The sequence below is a fragment of the Phalacrocorax aristotelis genome, chromosome 18 (genome assembly GCF_949628215.1).
Source record: "Phalacrocorax aristotelis chromosome 18, bGulAri2.1, whole genome shotgun sequence".
NCBI lineage: Eukaryota > Metazoa > Chordata > Aves > Suliformes > Phalacrocoracidae > Phalacrocorax > Phalacrocorax aristotelis.
Window position 1 is genome coordinate 5,421,557 of NC_134293.1, and position 18,366 is coordinate 5,439,922.

At 43.3% G+C, this 18,366-nt stretch overlaps 1 protein-coding gene across 18 annotated transcripts in view; it reads right to left on the reverse strand.

Annotated features, from left to right (window-relative positions):
• MSI2 (musashi RNA binding protein 2) overlaps nucleotides 1–18,366 on the reverse strand; it is a 259,090-nt gene that overhangs the window by 155,481 nt on the left and 85,243 nt on the right. For all 18 annotated transcript variants that reach the window (XM_075113488.1, XM_075113489.1, XM_075113490.1 and 15 more), the window contains exon 6: nucleotides 16,211–16,303. In XM_075113488.1, coding sequence (XP_074969589.1) covers nucleotides 16,211–16,303 — 93 coding nt within the window. The remainder of the gene's footprint in view (nucleotides 1–16,210; nucleotides 16,304–18,366) is intronic.

The following is an 18,366-nucleotide window of genomic DNA, read 5'->3' on the forward strand; positions in this document are numbered from 1 at the left end:
ACACGCCATTTCTCTCTCCTCGGTCTGATGTTCATTTTAAACTGGACGATTTGTTCTGCGTTAATATTTCAGTAGCACTATAAGCAAGCGAACGATTTCTTCCCAGGCTGTAAAGAAAACAAGCACACGCGCTCGGGAGGCACCACGTGTGGCTGCTGCCACGTCTGCGTGCCGACACCGATGCCTCACTGCAAACTCCTGCTTGTCGAGGCCACGAGAGTACAGAGAAGAATGAGACGTGGAGGAGTGCAGGCTGATCTTTCATTCAATGGGAACGTTTTTACCAGACATATATGGTTCAAAATAAAGTGTCCAATTTGCAGCTTGTGTAAACCAGCACAGCCCAGAGGGCTGCTGACGTCTGGATCACATTCATTCAAGGCTGCGTGGGTGTAAATCAGCACAGCTCCTCTCATCTTGAGGAGTTTTGCCAGTTCACATCCACAAACAGTCTGGCTGAAATCATCAATTACCTCTAATTCTTTTATTTTTAGAGCACTTCCCCAATCACCGAAGGCCATAGCAAAACTGTACCACATATTAGCGTTTTTACACAGCACTATTACTGTGATAAGGCTGAACAGCCCCTGATGACAGAGCTGGCCTGTCCTATTTCCACAACTCTACTCCAGTTTGATTTACATCATGTAAATAGAGGTCAAAAGCAAGCCTCCAGTCCCAAAAGATGCATTATCTCAGACTGCACCTTCTGTACGTTTTATGGAGCAAATTTTTAGGTCAAGGAATAGTATATAAACCTAACCACTTAGACAGAAAAGCAGGAATGGAAAATATGACCTATGAGTCAACAAAGCACAAAGCTTACATTTCACCAGAAACCCATATCCTAATTATTGATGAACAAGGTGCAGTTCTGGCATTACAGAGGTTTTCGTTTATCGTTCTCAGCCATTTTGGGGTGGGGAACAGCCAACATTTGCTACTCATTTACTTCAGAAACACCACCACAAACTGCAAACTGCTAAAAATGCATCTGCTGATGCCACTAAGGGACTTAAGTCGGTGGCACTCAAGAGGCTTGTTTGCCTACCAACCCAAGCCACGAAGCCTCACGCCTTGCATCGGCCAGCTGCCAGCAGCTGTGGTGTCTGAAGAGAGCCTGAAGCCACCCAAACTGACTCCAGCAATCTGAGCACTCCCACATACAACCCAGCTAATCAGCAGTGTCACAGCCACTCACGTGCATATTCTTGAGTTCCATTTTCAGCAAAGGAAATGGTGAGGTTATAATATTAAATGCTCTGCCCACTGGCACCAGGAAGCTTCGCCAGGCAATGTTAGCCTCCCCAGTTCACCAAAAGGGAAGTAAAACATGCTATGTGGTGTGCTTTGAAACATCTAATACCAGCAAAGGAGCGGACATCTTTCCTTCAGGTACAATTCTTATTGCTGAATCTTGCTTTACTAGTAAATATCCAACACACGTCCTTAGTCAATCTGCAGGAAAAAGATCTGAACTCTTCACTAACAGGAATGCTGGAGCCCCCTTTTCTCTCCCCAGAAAGCTCCTCCTCAGACACGGACACCCGGCCCGGGACAGGCAGCTTGCAGTGAGCAGTGACACAAGGTCACGGCAGCAGTGGGATGCTCTTCCCTGTGCACCTGCTACAGCTGGCGCTGGGGTCCCCGCAGCACCAACAGACAAGGTCACACTCCGGGGAGGCAGAGCACAAAGATGGAGCGATGTTTATGTTTATTCACTTGCTTTTGCAGTCACTGGGTATTTAATCTCTGCAGCTCTTTTCTTTTGACACGATGGGCTCCTCTGGAGTCATCGCAACCTAGAGACCATCAAGTAAATGAATCCAGATTTCATAAACAGCTAGCGCAGCTCACTGCCACGTCGCCAACTACTGAGAGCTCACTTCCATTTGGACAGGCGGGCTTTCCAAGCTCCAAACAAGAGTAAGACATTTCAAGTGGCCAGTAAGTAAATAAATACAACGAAAGCTCAACGAACTTAGCAGCGCACCCAACGCACAGCATGTGGATCTGGCAGGGGCATGAGCATGGCATGCAGGGGAGCCCTGGCTCCATGGGGGGCATTACCGCTCTTAGACAGCAGGCAAGGGTTTTCTCTCTCCCTCTCATTCCTTTTCTTTCTCCCTGTTCAAGAATCTGTTGCTGGACTTGGAAGTGATGCAACCTGGTCTTTACCAGATATTTTTATTTTCTTAAAGTCAAAATACAGCTTGAAGGTCAAATGAAATACAGCTTTTTCATAGCACTGAACGGACTTTATGAACTTCTGTTAGATTTATGCTGCAAAGATGATGGTGGGGCTGGGGGGGAGAAAACAAAAACAAAACAAAAAATTCAGTAGATGTTACTTCTAGAGTTTTACTGCAGTTCTCTTTTTTTTTTTTTTTAATTGTTTTCCAAAAGTACAGGAGGGAGAAGAGTTTCAACCATCCAAAAATGGTAGAATTTGTGTTACGTTTAAACAAACCTGTGGTTCAAGTTGCCTTGAACTCAAGATCAGTATCTGCTCTGTATTATCAGACAACGTCTGATTTTTGTTCCTTCCCTTTTGTTTTCTTTTTTGAGAGGTTTATTTTTGAAAGAGGACTATGTAACGGGGCCTCTTCCATTTCAGGAAAAGTAAACAAAACCCTTCGCAGGGAGGATCAGGGATGAAGGAACAAAGCCAGCTAGACTAAACTGTATGAAGGTGAATTTATTTGTCATCATTTGGTATCACAGCAGCACTATGACTTTGATCAAGGTCGTGGCAAGGTGCTGCACACAGACATGTTCACTCCGCCTCTGCAAAGCCTGCAGTTACGGCAGCAATAGGAAAGCCACACTATTAGTCCCAGATTTTGGGTGGGGACCTTAATGAAACCAAAATCACACAGCAAATCACTGCCACGTCCACAAAGCTAAGTTCCTAAACCATGGTCCCAGCACAGCCGCAATTCTGTCTTTCTCCTCTTCACTCCTGGACTTATCTGGCAGACCACACCAGCTCAAAATGTCATCTTTCCTTGGTACTAACTCAGCTAAAACTCTCACTGTCAGCAGTGCAAAGCCCTGAAAGATGTCTTTCCAGGGCAAAAAGCAACTGAGTCACCATGGAGGATCCATCAAGTCCTGAACAGTTTCAGCACTAATACCCAAGTGCAAAGAAGCCATAGGTACAAAGGATTCAGTGGGATCTCTAGGACTTTTTGGGATAACTTGGCTTTCTTATTTGGGATAGCTGAGGGCTGTGCACTGCTGCTAAGACCAAGGCCCCCTTGCAGAAGTTTATGTGCTACACCAAGGGTAATTCTCTGGGTGCAGAAATGCTCTTAAACACAAGAAATATTGGGGTAAACTCTTCAAACCAGAGTAGAACCCTAGGAAAGTCCTCTCAGCAAGAGGACTGGACACTGCCAGAGCTGGGTTTTGTCCAGAGCATTCAGGAACAGGAAATTAAACAAACAAGAGAGAGGCCGACAACTTCTTTAGCCTGGTGGGGACAGGAGGCCAGCATGATAAATATTGAAGTTCCTGCTTATTAGGAAATGCTTGGCAAATAATGTGAAGCCTGAAGGGGGTGTTAAAGAGAAGCATATTCAGTGTTATGGGAAAGTTAATGAGAAGCTGTAACCATTATGTATGTATCATATATGGAAAACTAGGTGAGGCCCCTATGGACCATTATATACTGCATGAAACTTTATGGACACTGTAATGCATTATTTTTAATGACTCCCTTGCCTACTTCAGGCCCTGGAAACTACGAAGAGCTTGCCTAGCTTCCTGGTGGTGTTTTAGCAATGATACCTTGCTTGTTGCTAGATTTCTGGGTTATTTTAATGAGAAATAATTGGGTTACTTTCCAAAATTCCACAAAGCCAATATGCACTGAACAAAAACTCTGAGAAAGTTGCTGCTGTGTTGCAGTTCTCTTCACATCCTCTAACTTCCAGAGGGTTACCTCCCCTGGTAAACCATTTACCTACAAATATGCCCACAAAAACATTGGCACTTCTGCTAGTTCAAGTTTGCATTGTCATCATCCATCTCTAGGGAGAGCCAGGCCACAGAAATAACCAGCTGCAACATCACAACAATTGCCCCTGCAGGAGACGTATATAATGAAAATTGAAAGCTGCAGGATGAACTTCTTACATACTTGTCCTTTTGGTTTATTCATCAGAAATAATTATCTGTGCTCGCATTCACAGGAGCACATACTTTATGATGTACATTAAAATTTAATGGATTTTTAATAATACTGTAACTACAGCAGAAAAGAAGACAGACATTAAACCATATGTGCTGTGTTGGTGGGTAAATGTGTTGAGCAAACACCAACAACATGTAACCAGTTTAGCACCAATGACGGGAAGAAGTAACTGTTACTTCCAGTATTTGAAAAGCGTTAGTGATCTCTAATCCTGAACATTTAGCTTAAAATCTCCCTCAGGGACAGAAATTAGAGTATGCATGAAATGACCAAACATGAGTTTCTGAATTTCAGGACCCTGCAGGTGATACCCTTGGCCTTTGACAAGAGTCCCAACAATCCAGCTCAGTTTCTCCACCTCTGCAATGGAGAGAAGCAATACAAATACACCCTACGACAGCAGCATGGGAATGTGTCTAAATTCTGACTTCTGTTGTGCCAATTAAAGTACTCGCAGTATTTTAAGAAGCTATTGATGTCTATTCCTTAAGCATCAGCAGGAATTATTGCTCCAGCAGGAGAGACTGACACTCAGAAGCCACTCTGCAGCTAACGAGTCAGTGCAAAGCATCACCATGTCACCAATACTTGGACTGACTTCTATTTATAGACTAAGAAATTATATACGTGGTGTCCCCACCAACAGTGACACATCTTCATTCAGGCATGAGTCACCTATTCACAAGCATGTTTCCAAAAATAAATTCTATTTACCAGAATTAAATTCCACATGCTCAGGAGAAAATGTGTCCTTAAAAACAAAATAACAGGAAAAAAAGGCATGTTAGAAAACCAAACAATAGCAAACAAGCACTGAAGTCTTCAGCCTGCAGGTCTCCATGTTTTGTACGATCATGCTGAGGCTGGAAATATTTAAGATAGAACAATGAAGATGGTCGTACGCTGTCATTACAAACCCCTGCCAAGGTCACCGGAGTGCTACTGTCCAAAAGGAAGTATCCAGAATATTCCTGGCAAGTCACGCTTTGCAGAAATAGTAAGTACATTGCAGTTATTAGAGAGAACAGAGAGAGTGAGCGCCAAGTAATCCCAGAAAATGTAGTGTTAAATAGAGGGTTCAAACCACAAAGCTGTTGATGGGGAATGTTAAAAATGTCAGCGTGGCTGAAAGACATTTGCCAGTGGTGAATGTCAAGTAGTGAGCTACTGTTCAGCAGATGCAATGAAAAAATGTTAAGGGTACTTGGGTAATGGGACCAATGTTACAGTTGTTGATACAAATTATATCCAGAAAGCAAAGAAATAAATGGATAAATAAATAAATAAATAATGCAAAAATGGAACAAGTTCAAACTTCTTTTATAGTAATAGTCTCCAGTTGAGCATAATCACCAAAGCTATAGTGATAAGATTGCCAAAACTAGACAAACATCTGTGAGATGAATTCATCTCAGAGGGGAAGCCAACAGCTTGTTATCATTAAAGAGGCAATGCTCTCTCTGCGTTTGAACTGCAGGCCGCCTTGTTACTGCGTTTGCTGAGGCAATTGCACCAGATGTTGGCAGCTATCTTCAGATGGATGACAAGCACCTGCTGTTGGGGAAATTAAATGCTCGTCGGCCTCCTATCCCTCAGGGAAGGGTGGGCCGGGAGGGGAAGAGGGGGAGTGGCGGTGGCTCACCCTCTGAAATAAACCTATTTATGCAAAGTGACAGTAAGTGCTGGTTTGCCAAGCAGGGAAACAGAGTGGAAATTCATTGGATCTCTTCCATTGCCCCCGGTGAAATCTGCTCCCACCCTCCCAGTCCTGACAATTAACATGGCACCAATCTGAACTCGCTAAACCACACATCAGAGTAACAGAGTCAACAGAGGGACCTTCTCCTGAAAGGCACCGCTCGCACAGCAACTTCCCCAGAAACAGAGCATCGCCACAGCGGGGTCTGCACACCCTCTTTTCCAATAAGCACCACTAGAACAAGCTTACGGCCCAGCACCTTCAGGCAACACAGACCCAACACACTTTGTAATGCCAGCGTCAAAATAAATAGATGCTCAAAGTGGAATCCTGCACATGCTCCGATTTGCTCAGATTTAAAATCAATGTCCTGGAACAGGGGTGCAAATGTAATCTCACTTTCACTACTGGCTGGTGGTACATGGACGTGCTGTACGGGTTCGTTTCAGACCAGCCTCACCATTAGGAGCAGCAGTAAAGGTCACGACGGGCACTGCTACTCATTTTTAAAAAGAAAACACATAGCAGCTTCTTCACTGACAGACTTGCTATAGTGTTTTCAACTTTCTGTGAAAAGTAAAACTGCAAAACATGAACTCCTTTTATGTGAGCAATCATTTCTTCACCGTATGTCCAATACTCTTACTTCTTCAAACTTCCACGGTGATGACATTATTGTGAAGAGGTATATTCTGTGATATATTCTGCCAGAGCCCGGATCACCATTTCAACAACATTTTGCCCTGGACACTAAGTTGAAAACACCATTGTTAATTCCTGTTCACCCCAAACCCCTTGCAAATGTCCCTGACAGAGACGATGTTTGTTTGATCTAAACTGGCCACATGCATTTTAGGTATCCTTCAGATTAAGAGGCAGTTAATCCTCATTCTTCTTAGATTATCTTAATTGGCTCTTCATTTGAGCTACTTTGCCCTTGTCCCAATTTCTGAAGTTATATTTATAAATACATATACTGCACCACAGAGAGTACATCTACACACATCTCCCTCTCAGGACTGGTGCATATTACCCAGTCCTGGATGGTTATTGATAGGACTGACGTTGACCAACCCGCCATGCTCGGCTGCCCACTCCACTTCTACCAAAATATGTGCCAGCACGTTTTCTCCCAGAAAATGAAATGCTAAGTTCTCCTAACGGAGATAGACATGTGTAAGATGGATGTCAAATGAATTTCATCTTCTACCTCTGCAGAATTAGCATAAATTTAATTAAACTGGTCATACCTCAGTATTGCATGTGTGAACAAAGCTTGGTTATTTTACCTCTAGGAGTGACTGAAAATCGTCGTGTTGATTTTTAGCACCCTAATAGAAAATCATAGAAATAAATCAAAAAGAACAAGCATACAAACAAAACAAGAACCACCAGGCTCTGCACAGAACCCTCCACTTTAAAAACAAACCTTCCATCAGAAAAATCGTCTTTAAAAATCAAGGTGCTGATCAAACCATGCTTCTCCTTAACACTCTACAGCAGGGTGAAAGGCAGACATGGCTGGAACAAGTGCTCATAGGTGGGCTGATGAGTGCACGGCTTTACTCCCGGGAGTACAGCGAGCTCCGCAGCCACGGGGCTGGGCACGGGTCACCGACTCCTGGGGGCGGAGGGGAAGGAGCGCCTGGCACCTCTCTGCTCACCAGCACCGTGCCCCGTGCAGTGCCAGCAGAACAGGTTACAGGTGACCAGCTATGGCCGTTCATTGCCCCGTGGAAAAAACATTATCACACCTCCTTCCTGTAACGTGTGCTATTTTCCCACATTTGGAACAACCGATATCAAGTTCTTCATGGATACTTTTTAAAGCCCTTTTCTTAAGGGCCCAGACTCAGAGCTGCATTTAAAAAATCCTCACATTTCACCTCCTATCACGTGATACTGGTGTATTTATTATGTAGTATAATGACAGTGATGAAACGCTTACTCTCCAATCAGTTATGTTTTAACTAGCTCACTTTAGCTGATGAGCCTACCCCAAATTTGTGAGCAGTATCGTGCAAGCTTCAATTGCACCATACAAAGTTTCAAATAACTGCTGCTATTTTTTCATTGGAGAGCCGATGTTAAAACCTAAGTTTTCCCAATGAAAAGCTTTGGCACCCTCAGTTGTAGCTACTCGAAGAACTGAAGTAATGTTCTGGACACCAGTTATCACTTCGATGGATGTCTGGAGCAGTGCCTATATTTATAAAGAACTTCTTGGAGAGTCCAGGAGGCTGCACTTCAAGACAAGTGCCGAAGTGGAATCTGATGCAATTTCACGGCATATATTGGAAATACCTATCAGAAAAAAATTTACCTCGTTCCTGTTCCTGTGGTTTGGCACCACTATCTTTTGCTTTCGATGCAGCTTGCTGGGGCAGAGTTCATCTTGCTGTTGTCTTTCTGCATAGCAGCCAAGCCCACGGGCCCTGCTCCGAAACAAGGGCTCCGAGCTGCTACCACAGCACAACAAAAACAAATCATTTCCTTCCAAAGAAGTTTTACATCTACAGCCCCACTCATCCACACTGGGGCTGAAGCCAAGACCACTCCAGGGATGATTTAAAGATGTTACCAAACATTATTAACTAAATTTGTGAGGTATTTTAAATATCCTACTGGGTTTGTATAAAATAAAAGTGGGGTGAAAAACAAAAGTGACTTTCTTGGGGTCTCAGAAAAGACAGCTCATTTTCACGGGTTTGGCTCATTTGCAAAACTGATATAAAAACACTACAAAAAACATTCGCACGCATGTTGGAAGGGAAAACATATATGTTTTCATACAACTTTTTGGTTGCCAATGGTGCATCGTGCTCTGCAAGCTCAGGATCAACACTGCTCCCCTACTATTACTATAGTATGTGAGACAGAATACAGGGCACCAGCCGTAACTTTATGGCAAAAAAAAAAATATATTTGAAGCATATAGCAGAATTGTCTGAAAATGAATACATTCTAAGCAAATGATGCAGGCCCCGCCCTTACGGCTCCTAGGAGCTGGGGATGCTTAAGCTGTACCTACAGCAGAGCTGCTCTGCAGCAGCTGCCAAGCACAGACACCTGAACCAGCTCAGGTGCTGTCAGCACGGACTGGGCCTCAGCCCACCTGCACCGCTACCAGGGCGACTTCTTCAGTCTGCATCGAGTCCACACCGATGAAGGCTGCGAGTGACATGAGTGCTGGCGTATTTACATTTCCCATGCCCTTCAGAGCTTACTAAGTAAGAAAGGCAAGGAAACGTAAGGCGAGATAAAACAGCTTGCCCCAAGTCAGACAGCAAGTGGGTGGCACAGTGGGAAACAGAAGACAGATGCTCAGGGCCCCGACTCTACCACAATTACCTAATCTAACGCGGGTTATGGTGCTGCAGCACAAAAGCTTCCTTGCCATTTCATTTAACCAGAGTAGAAAAGGAAACAAAGTTGTACTTCAAACTTCTGCTGCGTTCTGATACAGCCTTCTTGCCCACAGATCCTGCCTTAACACTTCCTCTTTTCATAAAATCCAGGTAGAAACCAACGTCTAATTTATAACAAAACCACTTCCACAAGGCATGTGTCTTATTACAGACCACCTAAAAACTGACTTCCTGTGTACAACTTTTCACTGACAGAACGAAAACACTGACTTCTTTTTAAGCAACGATCGAGTTTCTCCGTTTGTTTAAAAAAAAAAAAAAGCATGCGTGGGAGGGAGAAGAAGTAATAAAATGTGCTTTAAGCCATGAGAGACCACTATATCCCAGATCCCTTTGTCACATGCCAAAGCAAAAATTTAAAGGAATATTCATTGTCCTTTGGAATATCATAGACATAACAGTCAAATAAGGAAATCCAGAATTACTGGAACTTTAAAGCACAAGCAAGGGGCAGAGGCAGCAGCGCAAACAAGGCTGAATACTGTTCCGTGTTACTGTAACAGAATAGCCCCCCCAGACTGTGTTTCTTCATTGTCTCAAACTTATCAGAAGCTGCAAACAATGACGTATTTGTCTATTGCTCTTTCTGTTTTAAGGAGGTGCAATGGTTCAAGTTAAGCAACTTCTCCCAAGGTACACTCAGGTAACTTTAGACAGAAAGAATATAACGAGCTACAAGCTCTTTCACACCAGGCCTAGAGCTCAGAATCGCTTTGGAAGGGAACAGTGAGGTTAGCAGTAGTTAAAAAAATGCCAACACATGCTCTATTTTACTGCATATTACAAATGTTTTGGGAGCTCAGGTTATTGCAGACTAGAATGTAAGTAAGAGTTCAAATCTGTCCCTTCATTTCATAAAATGTAACCAATTCACAAACATTGAACCTGGAAATACAGTGCTGAAAAATGTGAAAGGCTACCAACCTGTCAAACCAAAAAAAATGACTCTTACGCAAGGCAAATACTTTAAGAATAGACCATCCATGTATCCTATTGACCATTAAATCTACATATCAATGTCCAACAGATGTAACAATACAACTCCAACTGCATGCCAAGCCTAAATTAACTAAGCTTTCACTTTCATACAGGCAACATTCCTTGCACCTCCTGACTCTGGCCTTAGCCCCAGCTCCACACAGACTTCCAAATCCCCCCAAAATGAACCCACGACGAGAAAAACACCTTTTCTCATGCTAACAACTCCATTGTAATAACATCTTCAGAGGCCCTACTCAAGGTCTCAGGGAAAAGTAAACCACTCGAGTGCTTAATAATACAACGGTGCTTTAACTCGTTCACACCCAGACAGTCTTGCCAAACGAGGAGGAGTTTTCTCGCATGTTTTCTTTCCTTTATATTTTCACAGCTGTCAGAGAGGAAAGCATGTAGGAAGCAAGTTATGTAAACCACCCGATTAGGCTGAAATCCTTGGTGTGGATCACACCTCCTTCCCTCTCCCCACTCCCAGCACTCTTACACAGAGAAAGCAGAGGGACTTTATTACAAAAGACTATTTTTTCAAAGGTTAAATTGGTCATTATTTGCATTGCTCTCCGTATTATAATGCACAACACTGTACAACCAAAGAAGGAAATTCTCATTCTCACATTTTGCTGTCCGCAGCCTTGCTGCTTCCAGCTTTAGTTTTCTTGCAAGACAGCACTGCAGCTCTGCTAAGGTGTGCCTGGAGCAGACACAGGGTTTGAGAAGTTACACTCTCACTTGCTGAGCTGCCACTAGACAATAAGTCATGGCTACAGAAGGGAGAGATGAGAAAATTGCAAGTTTTCAAAAGCTCAAAAGTTTCACAGAAAAAAAAACCAACATCAGAAGCTAGGTATTATTATTCCACTGGACTCTTTTGCACCTCACAGGAAATAACAAGTGATTCTACAAAACGTTTCAGATCCAGGTAGGTAATTCAGAAATCCTCTCTTGTTTCAAAATCTCCAAATCTTAAAAGCCATTCTTGAGGAACAAACATATTCCAAGCAAAGCTGAAACGTGCCTATGATTTGTCTGAGGCACCTCGTGGCAAGTCAGAACAGAAAACAAAATTAATGCATACTGGTCTGTTCCAATTTAATCTGAAAATTTAAAGTAAAAAAAGCAAAACCCGTATCTCCCCCTTCCCCAAAAGTCATTTTAGATTGGGGGGGTGTGTGAAAAAACAACCCAAAACATAGAGCCAATGCTCCTGCTTCAAGATTTCTAGAAGTAAAACAGCTGGGCCCACAAACACCAGCGCTGCTTTTCTAGCAGTTTGAAATAACAATATATAAAAATATTGTATCCACAAAACTATTTCACGTGTCCTTCAAAAATCACCACTCTTTTTCAAAAAAAAGTATAAATTTAAATTTATTCCTTCAAGAAATGGGATGAAGAAAACATGATTTTTCTAGAAGAACAGGCATATAGCTCAAGACAACTGAAAGTGTACCTTTAACATAACTCTGTTCCCATCGTGCTGGAAACAGGGGCTGGAAGGACACAGTAGCCTTTTCATTTAAAGGACTGTTCCCATCAAGACTGACTTACGGTATCTTCAGTAGAAAGAATTCAGTAGTCAGAATTCCGTTGCAATAATTGGGTCAAAAGTTGTACCTGGAGCCCAACCACATTAATGTATCAATTAATGACCGCACACAACCGTATAGCACTCGTAAGCTCATCAGGTGGTCCCTCCAACCCACATCTCGAGCCTGGCTTGCACCACACCAAGGCAGCCTCAACACAAAGGGGGGCACTAGCAGCTGGGGCAGTGAAAGGGTTAAAATCCCATGTCAAACAGCAAGTCCTGGCTCCAGACCAGAAGGGACATGGGAACCAGGGCAGCTGAGTTATAAAGGCCTTATTGTAGCAGCCCACTGGATTGGAAATGACTTGTAGGCCTAATGAAACAAAACTTTGGCAGTAAAACAGAATGAAAGGAATGAGACAATAAAAGAGAGGAACAAAGGGAGCAGAGTTGTTTCAGCTTAGGAAAATAAGCTCACTTTGTTGTTGGGAAAAGCCAAAGCCGATTAGGATAAACCAATGACTAGGCATAAGTCTTCCAAACTAATTACACAGTTCGCCATGTGAAGTATAATTGCAAGTCGCAAAATAAGGACTACACTACTTTCACAGGAGCTCTATAAAGGCAGCATTACCTAGTAAAATAACAAACCCTAAGAAGTCCCTTATCATCAGTTGCTTGCAGCTTAAAAGGTGCAGAACACGCACAGCCCAAGAGAAGTGCAATTCATTAGTGTTTGGAGGCTTTCTTCTGCTGGTCACAGTCCTCCGGGTGAGGCTTTAGGAGGCTGTTGCTTTTTTTTCTTTTTTAAAATGATACCAGAAGACTTGAACACTCCAACATGTCCTGATCTCAGAGAGCACCATTTTGCTTACACTTTCAGAAAGCCATAAACCAGGTACCTCCGCAGCCACAGCCCTCCTGAAGGCTCAGAGCACTTGCGGCCTCTTCCAGAGGGGAGAAACGTAGGGGGAGGAAAGCACAGCCCCACCGTGCTTCCCTTTGGATCTCCTCACTTCTAACACTTTTGCATTTAAATTCTTTTAAAACTTGGTCATAACAGCCAGCTTTTCACACGCCAGCACAAAGGCAATGCTGCAGACCCCAGATGGGTTAACACAGCCAGTGTTTGCAAGAATGTTTGAAACATCTTTGAAATAACAGAGGATCACAGAAACAACTGCATTGGACTATCGTGATTAGGTAGTAAGACAATGGATAATTTTTTTTCTTCTGATTGTAAATATTTATGGCTTAGTTTGCAGTTCTGTTTTCCCGGCTTAGCCTCCTCACATCCTCCTGTGGATCCTGCTCCCTGAAACTACTGGAAGGAGAAGCCTCAACCCAAACTCTCACCCAGATACGCCTCCCACCGTCTGCTGGCCTTGGGCCTGCGCTGCCCTTCTCAGAGGCGCCGGGCTGCGCTCCCTGCCCCTCTGCACCATGAGCCATGGTGGGATGGGTCCCACCAGGGCCTGCATGACCCACAACCAGCCCCAGCCTCGGCACCCAGACCCCTCTCAGCATCCAGACCCCACTCCAAGCCTCTCTGGGGAGTCCCAAAATAACTGTACGTGCAAAGGTTCAGCATCACCAGCCCTAAGTATTCAGCAATCACGAGGCTGTTAATTACACTGCTTCATACTCATTCTGTTAAGCCTTCTGGCTTCACTCAGGTAATTTTTCCCAGTCTTCCCCTGCTGTCTGCAGCAGCTAGGGATGCCCGTCTTCGCAAAATGAAAGCTGGGACTCCTACAGATCCCAGACTTTAGAGAGAGAAAAAAGAATCACTATGAGAAACTTCATGATCAAAGTCTCAGGAGTTATCATTACCACATATTTTGGTGCTCTAACGGGCAGGCATTTTCACTGGTGAAGTGAGGGGAGAGGGTTTATTACAGCAGTTTTCCTTTTTATTGGAGAAAAAAGGTTCTGGTGTTTACTTTTCAAAAAGCTGAAGTTTCAAATTCCACACTTTAGGACCTTTCCTGCCAACTTCAGTTAAATGAGCGAGTCTCCCTGGCCGCAAAGCTGGTAGCTATTGAACTACGTTGTGTATTTGGAGAGCTACCTCCAGTTACCAAAACAACCTCCCCTGGTTGCAAAGCTCTTCTCTGCAGCAAGTACAAACAGGATTTCAAGAATCACAGCAGTAGGTAAGCAATTTTTTCCACACCAGTAAATAAGCTCAGCGTTTCAAAGCGCAAGTCACCTGAGATGCTCTTACCAACTATGGGTGGTTCCTCTACACATTAATTATGTAATGCAATTTTCTTTATTTTAAGAAAGTGCTAAGCAAATGCAAAGCTTGCCCATCGATCAAGATGAATTGTTTGCATTGTAATGGCCTGACTGGAGAGTGAGGCTCGTGCGCTAAGCCGTGCTCAGGTGTAGAGTGCCTGTAAGTCTCTGCCACAAAGAGCTTGCCATCTGAGCAAGCAAGTCAAGGAAAGGTGGAGAAGTGGAATGGACAAGGAGAAGGAAGCAGCTCCTACAAGGTCCCACAGGGCCAATCCTGCGTCATTATATCTGAATGCAACATCCCACCCACTGCAGAATATTAATGAGTCTCCTAATTTAGCCGGACCACAAGTCTCCGTTTCCTGGAGTCATGAACTATCTCTGCACCTTCTCACAACCAGAGCCTTGGGGAGAATCACCTTAAAACACCCCACAGCCCAAACTGTTTCAGCTGATAAACAGCAAAGTGCAGTAAGGAGAACTTGAAAGCCTGCATGCAAGGTCAAGTCACAGTGACACAGCCAAGAAATGTCTCCTCCAAAATGCCACCAACTTCAAAGTAATTTCCTTTTTACAAGCTCGAATAGGGAATTGTGAAACAGGGATGCAACTGGAGACGGTCACCTGGTAGCACAGGGGCCAAGACCTGTGAGCCTGAGTCCTACAGGAGCCAAGCTCTAACAACTGGACTACGCAGCCTCAGCAGGACCCCAGCTCTCCTGCCAGAGGAATGGGTTCCAGCCTTGATCGCAACTTATGCGATTATTTTCAGCACCCCAATTTTTTAGCCTTCTAATTAAGACACTTGAAAAAATATTTGATTTTCCAAAAGTATTGCCTTTGGAAAGCCAGACCTCTTTTAAGCTATCTCAAGAAAGGCAGGGCACGAAAGCAGAACCGAAGCATCCCGAATCACTAGTCACTACTGAAAAACGCAGCCTAGTTGTCTGCATTCTCAGGGACTGTAAAATTGCAAGCACGAAACTACCAGATGGTGAAATTAAAAAGACTATATTAAGACAGCATCCAGACAATATGCAAAGCACTTATATTGAAACTATTATTAACTTCAAAAATACAGGTTAGGGGAGTTCTGCAATTAGAAGTAACTACAGAAGAAACATCCAAAAGCTCTTGTAATCCTTTAATAAAAGGCTCAGCAGGCTGTAAACATCCTGCCGGAATCGAAGATTATTATTGAAAATAAAATGAATAGTTTGCAAAACAACTATCAATCCAGCACAGGAACAATTTATGAACTCCCCTCCTCGGCCCTCAACAAAACACTGCCTGGCCAAGGCTTTTCAGGTCAGATAAAAGAAAAAAAACCTAACCACAAGGAATCGAGCTGTATGGAGCCCTGCAGACAGTGGGGTCTACAGGAGTCTCCATGGAAGGTGGTATCACAAACTGCTTTCAAAGCAGATGGCTCTGCAAGCTCTTCACCTCATCGGACTCCTAACCAAGCATCCCGAAGCCTTGGAAGTCGGCGGCGCTAATGTCCAGCTAGGTAGAGCCTGGAAAGTGGAGTTTGAGCTGTTCCGTCACCATGAAGACTATTCTGGCAAGGTTTCCTTCCTTGCATAAACTACTTTAAAAAAAAAAGTCAGGATTCTACATGTATATTTCCACAGGACCTCACATAAGGATTTTTAATAAGAAATTAAATGGATGTTCTAGTGACTTCCATATTACTCTTCCTATTCACATGGTTCCTTCAGGCATTTTCACAACTTAATGAGCTCTCTTAAATACGTCTGTCTGCTCCTTTTGCCACTGGAATCAGGGGTAAAACATAAGGCTGATTTTACAGAGAAAAGACAACTGTGTAATCATTCAGCTAAGGGTCAAATTCTTCCTGAACATACACTAATTCACCTCTCCATGATTCTTTTTTCTCTAGTGAAGGTAAACATTGTTGGCAACGTTGTACACACACGCATGCAACAAAAAGAAAATAACTCCAGAAGCAATTCCAGAGGCTTCGAGACATTACACTGAAAGGCTAAAAGTGTGGCCCTCCTTTGAGCATAGGCCTCATTGCACTTTTGTTTTTCAAAGCACAAGGAAAAAGGAAAAAGGATTCAAAATATGTAGTGCTCACTTGGGCAGGAACTTACCTTGCCAAACTGTTCGAAGTATTGCTTTACGTCTTCCACTACTGTATTAGCCGATAATCCACCTACAAATATTTTCTTTGTTCTTGTGACCATCTGTAAGAAATTACAAGACAAACGTACAGTTTAACCAGATTATTTCAAACAATATGTGGAAAAAAGAAATATTCTTCAGATGCCATCCCTAACCCAGTTAATGAGAATATTTCTTTACAAAAGCAATTCAGATTCTATTTGATTAGATACTTCTTTTTTTCTTTGTCTTGTTTTGTTTTTATTTGAGAAATGGCTGAGTAAAGGCACTCAATAACAACTCTAGCCCCTGGATGTTTTTTTTTAATAAATGATCTTTATTGTGCTTCTCAATGCAAATATAAGGGAAAGAGGAGTCCAAGTGTCATATCCTCATGGCTACTGTCTCAATAAGACACGCCATTTCCCCCCCTTTTCTTCCTAAAGACAGAGTGCATGCTCTTTGGCAGACACAAAGGTAATTACACCAAATCGAAGCAATGTGTTATTAGGTTTCCATGGGTCAGTTTAAAAGGAACTTGCACAGTTATTTTAAAATAATCAAATTATGAAGGACAGCAAGAACTACCAATGCATTCCTCTAGCTGCCACAAACCACGTTTCAGCTAAAAGGCTCACAATAGTGCCATCCATCAGGGGCTGGATCAGGCTCTTCAGAAACCCCTTCGTGTTCCCCAAGACCACAACTGAGCACCCAGCTCTTCTTCCTGACTCACACGCCCCACCATTACCGCTGGGGACAACTGATTAGCAGCCTACCCTACCATACAGAGACATTTTAAAGTCAACGTCGCATGTTAATTCAAGAAACCAACAAACACGTCAATAAGAAATTCATGCATTAAAATGCTTGAGTTTGCTTTCTGTATGACAGAAACTGGACAAAGCGGCCAACTTTCAACAACTGAAGGGAAAAAAAAAAACAGCAAACTACCTCATAACTCCAGAACCAGGACTTGCCTGGTTAAACGACAGCCAGCAAATGCTGAAGCAATGCAAAGGGAACAACACTGGGCAGCTGGCCGGAGACACCACTGCTGCAGCTCAGTGCAGAGCCTGGGTTTTTCTTACTTTATTTTTTTCACTGAAACAGGATACATTTTATGGTAGCTACTGAAGGTCACAAGGTGCAGCCCAGCACCTTCTCTGCACCGAGGCGCTGGGGGCTGCCTCGAGGGTCACTGCGCTCCTGGGGCGGTATGGCCACCCCATCGCACCAGGGGCTCCCACATGGCTCTGCCCCCCACCACGAGACCCCCATCCCGCACATCAAACCCACCGGGAACAACGGTGCTCCCCAAACCGGCACTGGCCCAGCCGGGCTTTGCTACGTGAGTGCAGCTGCAGTGACAAGCCGTGCTGTGCGGCTGCAGGCAAAGCCTTCGCAGAACTGAGACACCGAACAAAAAGCTTGGAGTAGCCCCAGATTCTCTCAGCGCAGAACAAATTAAACATCACTCCCGTCTCCACTGCCATTCAAATTAACCAGGGTAGATATTTCCCTCAATCAGCCCCTAACCATGCTTCACAGAGCTCCACATTTTTTTTTCTTTAAGTTAGGAAGAAAAGACAAGAAAAAAAAACAGTGTAAAAATTCAATTATTTTTTCCTGGCTGCAATCTAGGACTCCAAAATTGAAGCCCAAGCATATATTTTTCTGTAGAAAATTGTCATTTACAAATAAAGAATTGGCTAAAGCCGACTTGTAACTAAAGGATTTTGCAGGGCTGTCAAAAGCCCTCTGCCTGCCAGCATCTGATTTAAGATCAGGCCAAGCTTCTGTTGTCATACAAAAGAGAGAGAAAAGCAATTATTCTAAAGCAATATTTGAAATTATCATCATTTTTATATTTGACCAAGAAAGAAAGAAGGAAAAGGAGAACTACTTTTAGAAGCAAGACTGAAGGTTAAAGAGAAAAAAAAAAAAAGACTACTTTGTTTCAATAGCTCAAGTCAAAGAAAATATTGGTAATGACAAGCAAATTCACAACATTTTAATGCCTAGAGATGTGTTGCAAGTTGGGAAATGGTTTCAGAAATCAGCTCTTTGGTACAAAAGTGAAGCTCAAAATTAAGTCTGCTTTTACAATCTATGTTTTCCTGAAGAGACGGTTCAATTGCTGTTA